The sequence below is a fragment of the Pteropus alecto genome, unplaced genomic scaffold, assembly GCF_000325575.1.
Source record: "Pteropus alecto unplaced genomic scaffold, ASM32557v1 scaffold202, whole genome shotgun sequence".
Taxonomy (NCBI): Eukaryota; Metazoa; Chordata; class Mammalia; order Chiroptera; family Pteropodidae; genus Pteropus; species Pteropus alecto.
This window is the reverse complement of record NW_006432451.1, coordinates 2,034,165-2,047,318: the sequence shown is the minus strand read 5'-3', so window position 1 is coordinate 2,047,318 and position 13,154 is coordinate 2,034,165. Positions and strand designations below refer to the sequence as shown.

Below are 13,154 nucleotides of genomic sequence, written 5' to 3'. Positions count from 1 at the left end.
TTGGTGACAATAGATATTCTGAGAGTCTTGGATGCCCATAACTGACTGAGATAAACAGGAGAATGAAGCATGATGGAATAAGCCCAGTCTCTCAAAATAATTAAAATACACATTAAGCTTGTTGCTGTGGATGTCCTACATGGTCTAGCTCTGCCTACATCTCTGACCTCATTCTTTTCTATTCTGCTTGCTCCCTGTGCTCCACCTTCACAGGCCATCTTTCTTTCACTCCAGCATGCCATATTTTTTCTACCTCTGTTTCTTTTCCCCTTTGTGCTTGCTCCTCTGAGAGGCAGCATAGCAAAGTGGTTAATAGCATGAGCTCTGGGTTCAGACTTCCTGCTCTGCCACTTTCTAGCTTTGTGACGGTGAGCAAGTTATTTAACCTCTGTGCTTCAGTTTCCTCATTTGTAAATGGGGGAATGATAATAGTACTTACTTCATAGGGATGTTGGGAATTAAAAGAGTTAATTTTAAAAATTAATGTAAAGGATATAGAACAGTTGCTGGTATGCAGTAAAGACTCACTAAATGTTAATATCATTATTTTTTCTTCTGTTTGAAACTTTTCCCCTATTTCATTATGTGGTTGCTACTTTCTCGTCATCAGTTGTCTCAGCTCAAATGTACTTCCTTAGACAACCTGGATAAAGTAGCATCACTCTGTTGGCTTTCTTATCTCTTTATCTTAATATCCTATTTTATTTATTGATAACATTTACACTATTTGAAATTATTTTATTATTCTGTTCTTCCCCTCTCTTCCTTTCCCCTGACAGAGAGGAAGAGAAGGAAGGAGAGAGGGACTTGTTCCCGACTGAATCTCAGTTTCTAAAACGTGGTAGATACTTTGTAGGTGCTCAAGAAATTTTTGTGCCAACTCATCCTGAAAATGCGCTGGTTTCCAAGGCCTCTACTCTGATCAGGCAGCATACGGTGGCAAAGTAACAGTGAGGCTTAGGCAGAGAAGACAGAATCTAGCGCTTTGTGTATCAATCCGTTGGCTCATCTAGATGAGGTAGCTGTCTATTTTTGTGTTATTGGAACACAGCCACATTCATTTTTAAATTTATTATCTGGCTACCTTATAGCTACGACCACAGAGTTGAGTCTAAAGTATTTACTGTCTGGCCATTCACAGAAAAGTTTGCTGACCCTTGATTTAGATGCATAGAAGAAAAGACTAGAAAGGGAAAACCAAAAATAATAATGAAAGATTTCTTTGGAAAATGGGATTATTGGTCATTTTAGTTTTTATCTTTATGCTTTTTTTGTATTTTGTTATAGACCTGTTAGATTTGGAAATGAGCCTTGTAAATACTAATTTTGAGGTGTTCAAAGCGTATTTAATGATGGGTTATTAATGTTTTTTTTTTTCCCTTAGTGCTGCTTTTGACACAAAAACTGGGTTACGTGTGGCAGTGAAGAAGCTATCCAGACCATTTCAGTCCATTATTCATGCCAAAAGGACCTACAGAGAACTGCGGTTACTTAAACATATGAAACATGAAAATGTAAGTTACTCATTCAAGGAAGAATAAATTCTGCTCTGGAATAGACTGGGAAAAAATGTGTTTTAATTACTGTAAATGGAACTACATTAGAGCACATCAAACTTTGGATCATGCTTCTTGTACTAGGGTTTTAGTGGCCACTGTGTTATGTAAGGTAGTTACTTAAAGCCTTGGAGTGAAATTGGTACATCTTCCTGGATTTCGAGTTTTACTCAAAAAGATTTTTAGATGGAAAGTGTTAATTTTTTTAAAATGAAAAGATATATTATGAGGTATAACAAAATTCACAAGGATTTTTAAGAGAAAATATTACAAAGAAATTTTATATTCTTTACTGGGTTTCCTTATGGCTATCTTATCAGAATATGTGATTCCATGCTGTTTATTATTATGGATTATTTCAGTGGAGAAGTTTGAGGAAGAGTGCCTTAGGCTCACTGAAAGTTCTATCAAAGATGGCTATTATTTTATATATAATTTAATATTATATTTTTTCTTTTTAATCTTCAAAAAAGCATTTTCTAGATTTGGGTATTTTAATAAATATGACAAAGACATTGTTTAAGTTAAATAAAACTTTTTCTTTTCTATCAATTTGGAAATTTGAGAACAATGCCATCCTGTAAGGAATGTTTAGAAGTTCTAATATGGTAAATAAATGGATGAGATTGGAATATTAAATGCAAATGAAAAAATACAACTGAGGACACTTATTTTCCTCAATTTCAAAATCAAGTTAAAAAGAATGTATATGATTGCTGTATGAAAGGAACTATAAAATTTGCAATATTGTAGAAACAATGACCGTAGAGATTTTAGAGTAATTTGACCCTATTGATTGTTACTGTGTACAAAACTTCAAATTCTAAATTTATTACTTGGCTATTTAGATCTTTTCTGTTTTAATAATTGAACTTTTTGGTTTATAGTAAGAAAAAATCACAGATAAGAGCTACTTTATTCATATTTATTTCACAAAGTATACATTTTTTCAAAATTGACAACAATGAGACATATTTGCAATTGGATTATGAATGCTGTTGTAATCACAGCTGCACCTTCTTATTTGTTTTCATGTTTTATTTTAACTGCATACTATTGCGAAAATTCTGTTTTCTACAGGTAACCTCTCTTCCTAGGTATAATTTAATGTGAGCATCCATGTGCAAACCTGAGTTTTTAAAAAATTCGGTGCAGAGCTGCAGACTTTGTGACATGTTTACAAGAAGCTGAGATAATGTGGAAAAGCTAGCAAGAGAAGCTTTATTCCAAGGTCTGCATAAAATCGAGATGGCTTGGCAGCTTAACTGATAACATTTACATTTGGTTTTTAACACGGTTGAGTGTTTATGCTGTTTCTCATTACACATTAATAAATGTGACAGAGACATTGTCATTAGCTTTTTAAATGTAAAGAATACTTTGAAAATGGAATACAAGCCAAACATTTATAGAAGCCCAAAGCATCTCCAGGAGGCCCTGGGATCCCGCTGATGTTGCCTACACTAATTTAAGGACATCTGGTTTAGAAGATTACCAGTGCTATACTTTATTGTTTTGCTTTTCTTTATATATAAAGTAAGCCAACGTTTAGGGCAAAAATTATTTTGGGTTATCTGAATCCATGCCTTAGCTTTTCTAGTGATCATAAGCAACAACCTTATTGCTTTAATTTTCCGTAATGAGATACTTTGAAATCTGTCTTATATGATATCAGGCTGGTTACATTTGGGCTATTCTTGTATTTGTAGAAATGAGGAGGCCACAGTGATGGATACAATTTTGCTAATTTAGGAAAGGTTACAAGACTCCTTTTAAAAAGAGGACTGACGTTATTAGAAAAACAAGGTTTTGATTTACATAAATTGTTTCATAAGCAACTTGCTTAGTAGTAGTCTATTCTTTTTTATATTAAAATATTTAGGTTTTAGCAGTATTAATGTACAGAGTCACCTGTATTTAGGTATTGGCGATTTGTTGTTTGAACAAAAGAAGGCACATGTCTGAATGTTTCATAGTTCTCTATTGTGTTGCAGATGTTTGAAGGGGGAATGAGAAGGGGACGAAAGACTTTTTGACTCAATGTGGAAAATTTTCTGAATTTCAGCCTAGTCTACAAACAATTGTTTGGTGCTTAAAATGTAGAAATGGTTTTCCTTGGTAAAGAACAGGAGACTTCCAAGTAAGCTTAATGAGGATTTTAAAAGGAATTCCTTTCTTTATTCCCCTCTTCCTCTTTTTTTTTTTTATCACTGCTTTGGGCCACCAACCAAGTTTTAGCTAGCCGCCAGATCTCCAAAGACAACAGCAATAGCAACAGCTTAAAACTATTGAAAATTTTAAGTGAATATTGATAACAAAAAGAATTTTTAAGATGCCAGAATGCACAAGTCATCTTTTACACAAAAGTACATCTGACCCACAATTCGTAGTTCATCTTATTTCTTTTATTAGTGACAGTGAATGACAGATACACATTTATCAGATGAGTAACAGAAGCTGGGGGATGTCTTCTGTGACTGTAAGAGTTATTCTCTGAACAAGGTTAGCTGGTCTATTTTTCACTGAACTTGCGACCGAGGTCTCATTAACACCTGCTCTAAGGAAGGATTAAGGGAAGCAGCCTGCCAGCTGCATCCTTTAGCTGTCTGGGTAGGTCCTACAAAGACTGCCCAGTTAAGGACCTGGGTATCTGTACATTTGAAATTAAAAAATGATTAAGGTAATCCTTTCATAAATTTTATTCTGGAGCCTTATATTTAACTTCACCTTGGTAGACCAAATGATTGTTTTGGTTTGCTTGTGTTAAGTACATTAAATATTGTCTTTGATTGATTACTGAGTTAAAGTATTTATTTTTTGTGCTAATTTAATAAAAATGTATTACCTCTTTGTGTCGGCCTCTGGAACATTGTAGGACAATCACCAGAGATATTTGTTGATTATTTGTTGATTATTTTTGTAAATTTGTTTTCTAAAAATTTGATTTCTGGGCTACTTTTAGGTATCATATAATGGCGGAAAGAGTAAGAAAATAGGCTAAAATATGACAAGTTAAAAGGAAATTTCCATTTAAGAAATGAGAAATGAATAGATTATGGAATATTCCTAAAATGTTCCCCAGATCTTTTTAATGCTGGGAAAATTGTTTTTACAGTATTTTCCTTATTAGTAATACTCCATAAAATATGATTAGTAGAGAAAAGAGACATTTTGTAAAAGCCCACAAAAAATTTAAAATACTTTGATATAACATGGGTAGTTTTAATCTCAAAATGTGTCACATTTAAGGAAATTAAAATTTGATAGGGTATTTACTAATATGCTTTGCTCAATTTTTTCTAGATTAGTTACTTGTGCTTCATGCAGTCATGCTTTTTCAAAATTAATCATTTGAATAATTTAGTGTAGCTTTATATCTCAAATTTTGTTACTGGAAGTAGCTGCTTTGAATAGTTTGTTTCTGTGGTTTTTATTTTGTAATTCTTTATAAAACTCCAAGGGTGCGATAACCACTAATCTTCCCTACAATACTTTGAAAATAAATAACGATATTTCCATTTCTTTCATATGAAGAGAATGAGATTCAGAGAAGATACCTTTATTTCATTTATTTAACAAATATTAATTGAACTACTGTAAGCTGGTCACTATTCCAAGTGCTGGGGTTATTGGAATTGAAAAAGATATAAAAGCTCATGGATCAAACTTACAGTTGTTCCAAAATGCCTGTCGTGTGTTAAATTGAAATTGGGGCATTTACTTGAAAATGTTTTGAACTTGCTTTACTGTCTTCAAAGTGTCTATTGCATGAATAATCCTGTGTAAATCTGATTTCTAGTGGTTTAATTTTATTTTGATCTGAGGATGATTTTTCACAATCAAAATCGAAATAATGTAAAATGATGTAAATTGTTTTAAACTTGTATTGAGGAGATGGGTTATCTCAGATAACAAGAATCAGTGATTAGAAAATATTGGAACAGGTAGATAAAATTGGCTTCTAGATCTCAGCTATTTAAAATGCAGGTGGTATAGGGGAGAATAATCAAAAGACCAGAGGTCTTAAGGCAGGATTATATCAGACTCAAAGAAAACAATTGTGGTTTAGATGGGGAAGGAAAAGGAAAGTAATTTGACTTAAATTTAAAGCACTATTTAGAGCCATTATAAGGTCACGATACACTATTGGTGGGAATGTAAGTTGGCCTCACTTTTATGAAGGACAATTTGATAAGAGTAAGATCATTAAATATATTAGTGTCCTTTGATCCTGTAATTCTATTTCCTGAAATTTGTTCCTTGGAAGAAAATACAAGATGCGCAAAAAAAAAAAAAAAAAAAAGAAAAAGGAAAAAAAAGTTATATATATATATACACACACATGCAGTGTTCCTTAAATGTCCAAAGATAAGAAATTAGTTAATTATGGTACATATATACAAATAATAGAGCATATTATTGAAAAATAAGGACATAAGAATAATCATATGTTAAGTGACAAGGTGGGATAAAAATCTGTATGCATAGTATAACCCCAATTTAATTTATGTACTTTGGAAAAAAACAAAGGAAATATATCAAAATGTTAATGATAGTTATAATAGGTAGTGCAATTATAGGTAAGTTTGGTTTTCTTTTAAACAGTTATCTGGGTAAGGATCTAATGCGTAACTAACTACCTTTCCTTTGGAATAAGATGCAAAGACTTGAAAAAGCTATTCTTGAATTCCAAGAGTTTCTTTTGGTTTATTTTTCTTTTTGGTTCAGACTAAATAATTGAAATCACTTTTAAAAGTCTGGTATTTGGATGAGAGGAGTAACATTCTAATTAGAAGTGCTTTTTCATGATAATGTTTGGAGCATTGGTATGTTTTACCATTAGAGCTATTAATTTAACTTGGTTGGTTAGAGCAGCATGCTAATGAGGCAACAGTCCTGGGTCAGTTTTCACCAAGGCCTTTTAGCTTTCGTTTGTTTCTTTTCCAGACTCCCTTAAATCTGGCTGGACCTGTTACAAGTGAATTATAGTTGTTTGCCTTCTCAGTGCCTAACTTTGTAGAGTTGAATAGTCTGGGTTTTAGGAGAAATGGAGGGTGTGAAGTATATGTGGATTACAGTATAAATTCATAACCAGAAAAACTACTCAAAGACCATGGATTACTGAGTATTAAGTAGCTCTTTGCTTTATCCTTGTGTAAAGATAGCTTTCAAAATAATGTAGTCTTATCTAAATGCCTGATAATGATTAAGAAAATTATCTTAATATTAAGAATATTATGGGAGCATTTGAGATCTTACTCCCCAGTGTGTTGTCAGTTTTGGCCCAAATAAACTCTTAAAAAATTCTCAAAAAAAAAAAAAAAAAAAAAAAGAATGTTATAAGAGTAATACCAAGGATATACTGAGAGAATATTTTGGGGCTTTAAAAATGTCAGTTTTGAAGACTATATAATAATATGGAAAGTTTTCATGGAATAATAATACATTTAAAAAAAGATACTATAATAACAACTGTAGATGTATGACTTTTTTCTGTTTGTTAATCATAGACTATTAGTGCATATATAAGTCAAGAGCTCAAAAATTTTTTGCTTCTGTATAAACTAATAGCTATGTGTAACCAAATTCTAAGGAGTTGATGATTTTTAATAGTAAAATAGGCTTTTATGAGATGTGATATTAACAAGTAAAAACAAAAGCATAATTCAGGTAGAAAATAAGATGTAGTTATTTTATTAAGTATGCATATGATTTGGGGATGTTATTGAACTGAGATAGTGGGAGTTGGAATTAATTCATATTAAAATATTAAGACCTGATGGGTACCACATTAAGTTCAGTACTTATTTACTGTTTGATATTTATGTTTTCCTGTAGGTGATTGGTCTGTTGGATGTTTTTACACCTGCAAGGTCTCTGGAGGAATTCAATGATGTGTGAGTAAATCTTTTGCATTTGTCTTCCTCAGCCAGGGGATGAAGATTAGCAGCCCATTTTCTATTTCTGAACCCATTTAGCAGTATACAAACTTCAAAAGATTCTTTATTTCTATCATCCAATTCTTCTGGGGGAATGGGATAGATACAGAAGATGTATATTATGGGCGGTCAATGTATTTTCATCATTTCAGGCATGTTTTACTTTATTTGGAGAGTTATTGGTGAGTCCTTGCTGAGTAGTTCAATGAATAAGAGTATAGGGAGTTTGGAGTATGATTTTTGTTCTCAAATTGCCTTTCCCAACTTTTAAAGGGACACCTTTACGTTATTACATCAAGAAGTGTAATGGTGCTCTGGTTCCATTTAGATTCTTTCTCCTCTTTTATCTCACTTGTGTGTGAGAAATGATACTAGAACTCATAGCTGATCCTTGCAGCATTGGATTTCTGCACTGGGACAAAGAGAGGGCCTCACATGTCGAGAAAGCTGATGAATAGTGCTAATTCTCCCAGATTTGTGACCATCTCTATTATTTTAGCCTGGGACCCTCCTGGAAAGCAGAGCCAAGATTCTCAAGACCAGTAGTGGGGAACTAGGGAAAATAAAACAGGGACGAGAGAAAGCTGATACAAGGATATGTTATTAAGTTGGTCACCATTGTGAGCAACTGGGCTGAAAACTGCCTGGATCTTCTAGGAAGCTATACAGAATTCATCTCAGATAGGAAGCATTTATTCACTGGCTCCTGGCCCCATTGGCAAGGGTTACCCAATGGGGTATTCATGTCCTCATGTGCTTGGGTTACACCTGTGTGAGTACAAGACACATGTGCATTCATGTAAGAACAAGATAGATTTCAGCAGGTGTTTTGTACACGTACAAGCTCTCTACTACAGCTTTCCCAGTATCTGAATTAGTATACCTCCCTCCCAGAAGGGCACATTTTTTACCAAGGATGAACCTACAGTGACACATGATAATCACCCAAAGTCCATAGTTACCTTAAGGTTCATTCTTGGTGCTCTACATGTTATGGATTTGGATAAACGTAGAACAACATATCATCATTATAATATCTTATAGTGTATTTTTACTGCTGTAGGAGTGATGGTTTTGATATTCTGCCTAGATGTGGAAGAAATGCTGAAGTAGCGTATTTGCGAATTACTTTGGAAAACATTTGAATCAGATCCAAGCTATAGCCCCAAATTTTAGGTACAGTGCATTGGATTTATTTAACAAATTGATGATTTGCTGACCTAGGCAAATGCTGTATTAATCAGGCATTATGGAACTGGATTATGAATCAGTTTTTCCTATGCGAAAGGACTTTATTTAAGGCTAGCGTCTGTTTGAAAGGTTAACTTTTATCTATTTTAATGCCTTTGTCTCCTTTATGCATTTGAAAGCCCATCAACTATCAACTTCAGGCATACCGAACCAAAGTTGAATTTCCTTCTTAATTTTTCAACAATTACCATGGCTCCTGAGCAGGAAACAGTTCTTTCTACTTAACTGTAGCTGTATTTATTTATTTCCAACTTTATTGCGATATAAGTGACATACAACATTGTGTAAGTTGGGTTCTAATTATTTATAAACAAGAACTGAGTTCATCTCTTGGAAGTATTCAGCTATTTATTGAATACTTGATGAGTGGAGTGTTGGAACAGGCTCAGAATAGTCAGAAACATTAGTCTTTGCCCTTGATGAAATCAAAATCTCTTTAGGAGAAATAAATTCAAAACATTTTTGAAAGTTACCAGTTGGTCGTATGACCTTGGACAAGTCACTTTACCTCTCTGGGCCTCAGTTAACTTCCCTGGAAAATGATGAAAAATTGGGGTGGTCGACTTCTGAAGTGTTTGCAGTCCCAGAGACTCTCTAAAAATAGAATGATGTGAACCTAAGGTTGCCGTTAGGAAAATATTTTATTGTTTATTTTTTATGATGTTTGTATGACTGAAAAAAATTAGTGCTTGTCCAGGATTATGGTTATTTCAGTGTTTTCCAAAGACATTAGGGTTTGAAAATTAAATATACCTTTAGGGCCAGACAGATAACATAAATGAGACTCACTGCCACAACTGGGAATGGTAGGGTCTGTGGTAAAACAGAATGAATACCTGTGCTTTCTAAAAACATTCAAATTCACATTGAAATGAAACAAACAAAAACCCACTGTTTAGGCCAAATCAGATATGTTGTAGGTGGCTAGGGTGGTTCTATAGGCTGCAGGTTTAGAGCAGGCTATCATTTTGAACCGGAATTTTCTGTGCCAATTAACAAAATCTCTAATTACTTTTAATATTTACAGTTGCCTTTTAATCATGTGTTATGTATATTTGTGTCTTTATGTTTCAGTTAGCACTTTTCATTTATCATGCAATTCAAATTTTTACTAAATTTTTAATTTCTTGGTTAATAGGCAACCTGCATACTTCATTTGTAAGACTATACTTTTGAGAAGGATCAATAATAGGTAGTAAGTTTCGATCATCAGGAACAATGTACAGTAACTGAATCTAACAGTTAGAGATGGTGTTTAGAAAATGTGGAGTTAAAAGATGGGTATACCCAGTTGTTCTTGACTGCCATATGATGTGGTTGTGCAGATGGCAACATTTTTTGTAAAGATATATCTAGATCTTTTAAATGACTGGAAATTATTTGGACATTTTTGTTGGCTTCTTGTTGGTAATTTTTGGCAATAGGTGAGGCATATGTGTGCATACACATGCTGCGAATATTTAGTTACCAATAGAAATCCAAAAATTTTAATTGGCCAGTATTAGAGCCAAACCCCTTGAGCAAGCTCCAACTGTTGTGCTGCTACATTGTTGCCTTTTCTTAACGATAGTGGTTCTCTGATCAAGCTTAGTAGGCAATGAAGAGTTTTTGGAATCTTAGTGCAAACTCTTTCCTCAAATCTCAGGAAAACTGAATTGTCATGCATTAAGTGGAAAATTGTCTCCCCCTCCTATTTTCTGTCATGTTTCCCCTTATCTTACAAGTTCCCATCTGAGGTTTCTTACACCTGAGCTCCTTATTTCTGCTTAGTTCTTAAAGAGAGAAACGGAAGCGTGGTCTTATATTCTATTGTGATGTAGTAGAAGACCTACAACAAGGTCAGTTAGCAGCTATTGTTTTAGTGAAAGCCAGTGGACAGTTAATCAATCACCTTAATCTTCCACTTACAAAAATGATTGTGGAACTAATAAGTTTAGCTTTTTTATATCAATGTAAAAGTTGCTGAATATATTGAATAGGTAAAGGGAGTTTCTACACTTACATTTTAACCTGATTTCAGTCAGTAAATATTCAAATACCCATCCTTTGCTAGGCACAGTACTAGTCTATGGGAAATATAACAATAAATAAAATAAACATGGTAGACTTGAGACTCATAATAGGAGAGTAGAATACTTTAAATGATCAAATAATACAGTGTGGTAAGCTCTGAGAGATCCTATATGATGTATTCCTGTGCATTCTCTGACCTCCCTAACACTCCACTCATTCTCTCCATTCCAGCTGCTTTGGCCTTTGTTTTTCCTTGAATGTAGACATCCACAGTAGACCATTTGCACTGTTTTCTCATGTTGGCCTGGAACACTCTCCCCACATATCCACATGACTGGCTCCTTTATTTCCTTCAAAGGTCTCTTCACCAGAAGCTCTTTTCTCCTCACCACCATAGCTGAAGTGCTGTGCTCTCAGTGCCCCCTCCTTACCCTCCTTCATTTTTAGCACATTTTATCATCATGTATTTGTAATTCTTTATCTTTTTTCCTCTAGGTTGTAAGCTCTTTTAGAACAGGGAGTTTATATTTTTCTTCATTGAGTCTTACTTAGAACTTTAAAGATAAGGAAACTAAAGTTGAAAGAGGAACTGAATTGTATAATACCACATACAAAATTGCATACATCCCAGTTCTTTTGGCTCTAAATCTATTTCTAATCACAATTTTATTGATCTAGAGCTATGATTATTATTTGAAAGTCTACTAACCGTTTGGATTGGGTAAATACAATATTTTTATTCTTTGAAAATAGGCTGAGTGCTCAAGATATGTAATAGAGGAAGAGAAGCAGTCTGGGGTAAAGATGGATGAGTTAACTGTATTAACAGTTATATTTGCAATTTATTTCCTTATCAGAGAGGTCTGCTGAAATGGAGAGAGTTGGTGAAGTTCCTTGTAGATGTCTTCACTGGCTCACATTTTAAATCTAAATAAATTACACATCTTTTAGTAAAATACCATTCAGTTTTTGTCTCAGATGATCAATAAGATGCTCCCTTTTACTCAGATTAGCTGGTGTGAAAAGGTAGATGACAGAGTAGATAAATGTTGTGTTTGCCATCTTCCATGACCACATCAAAATCACAACTAAATTATAGAATGATCAACCTGGAGAAGCATCTCAAGACTAGCTGAACAGAAGTTCTGTAACTAAGGATATAGAGAAGAAACCATGATGAAACTGTAGAAGGGACAGAGATGCCGAATGAGCTAGTCCCACACCCACATTTGGCAGTTGAGAATCAGGAGGGGTATCTCAGCTACAGAGGTATCTCACCCCATTACGAGTGAGGGGTCCCAGTCTCATATCAAGCTCTTGAGCCCAGAGCACCAGTGCCAGGAGGAGACCCTGTAACATTTGGCTGTGAAAATCAGGGGATTCCATCCGTCCAGGTGAGACAGAAGGCTGTTAGAAACCAGGACGTTCTCTTAAAGGGCTCAAGCACAGACTCAGTCGCTTGTAAGCACTCACCCTGGGCTGTGGTGAAGGAACAGAGGCTTGAGTGGTATCAGAGACATACAGGGAGAAATTGAGTTGTATGACTTCAGGGCAAGGGCTGGAGGGACAGCTGCCATTGTTCCTGTGTTGAGCCCTCCCCGCACATGGCCAAATCTGAATCCACATTAACCTGGTGAACATCACTCCCCCCACATTGGTGACTCCCTGAGACCCCTCCTCACCCAACTCACATACCTCCTGAGGCCTTTTCAGTGAGTGAACTTTATGGGCAGCCGGCAGGCAGTGGTAGGCCTTGGGATGCCCTTTTGCTGAGTGGTCCCAGGCCCGGTACTGGTGGCAGCTGGCCTCAGTTCACAGCGACCTCTCTCACATACCTCAAGGCCCAGTACAGGTAGCTGCTAAACTCAGATTGCTTTGTAGCTCTTACCAGGTAGCACTGAGCTCATCACAGGTAACATCTGACCTTGGCCTGCACTAGAGCCTTTCCTAAGAGGCCCTAAGAGGCCCTGCACCACACCTGGTGGCTGGCTTCAGACTACAACAGAGCACCCCCCAATTAGCTTCACAAGAGACATACCCAGAGGTTGGTCTCATCAGGCACCAGAACCTGCTGAGGCAAATCCTGCTTCATGGGGTCAGCCCCCTCACAGCAGCTCCTACCCTGTGATTGTGGCCAATACTCAAAGCCAGTCAGCCTGAGGGTCCACTCCACCACTGATGTGCCAACAGCAATCAAGGCTCAACAGGAGGGCACACAGAATTCACACAAGGGACGCTCCTGTAGCACACAGCTCAGGAGATTAGGGAGACTGAGCCACTGAGCCCCACAGGACACCTGCCACATAGGACCAAGACTGGTAGACAAAACAGCCCTACCTAATACATAGAAATAAATACAGGGAGGTAGACAAAAGGGAGAGACAAAGAAACATTC

At 35.5% G+C, this 13,154-nt stretch overlaps 1 protein-coding gene across 4 annotated transcripts in view; it reads left to right on the top strand.

Annotated features, from left to right (window-relative positions):
• MAPK14 (mitogen-activated protein kinase 14) overlaps window positions 1-13,154 on the top strand; it is a 66,630-nt gene that overhangs the window by 21,842 nt on the left and 31,634 nt on the right. For all 4 annotated transcript variants that reach the window (XM_006907327.3, XM_006907326.3, XM_015585894.2 and 1 more), the window contains 2 exons: window positions 1,385-1,514; window positions 7,395-7,453. In XM_006907327.3, the coding sequence (XP_006907389.1) occupies window positions 1,385-1,514; window positions 7,395-7,453 (189 nt within the window). The remainder of the gene's footprint in view (window positions 1-1,384; window positions 1,515-7,394; window positions 7,454-13,154) is intronic.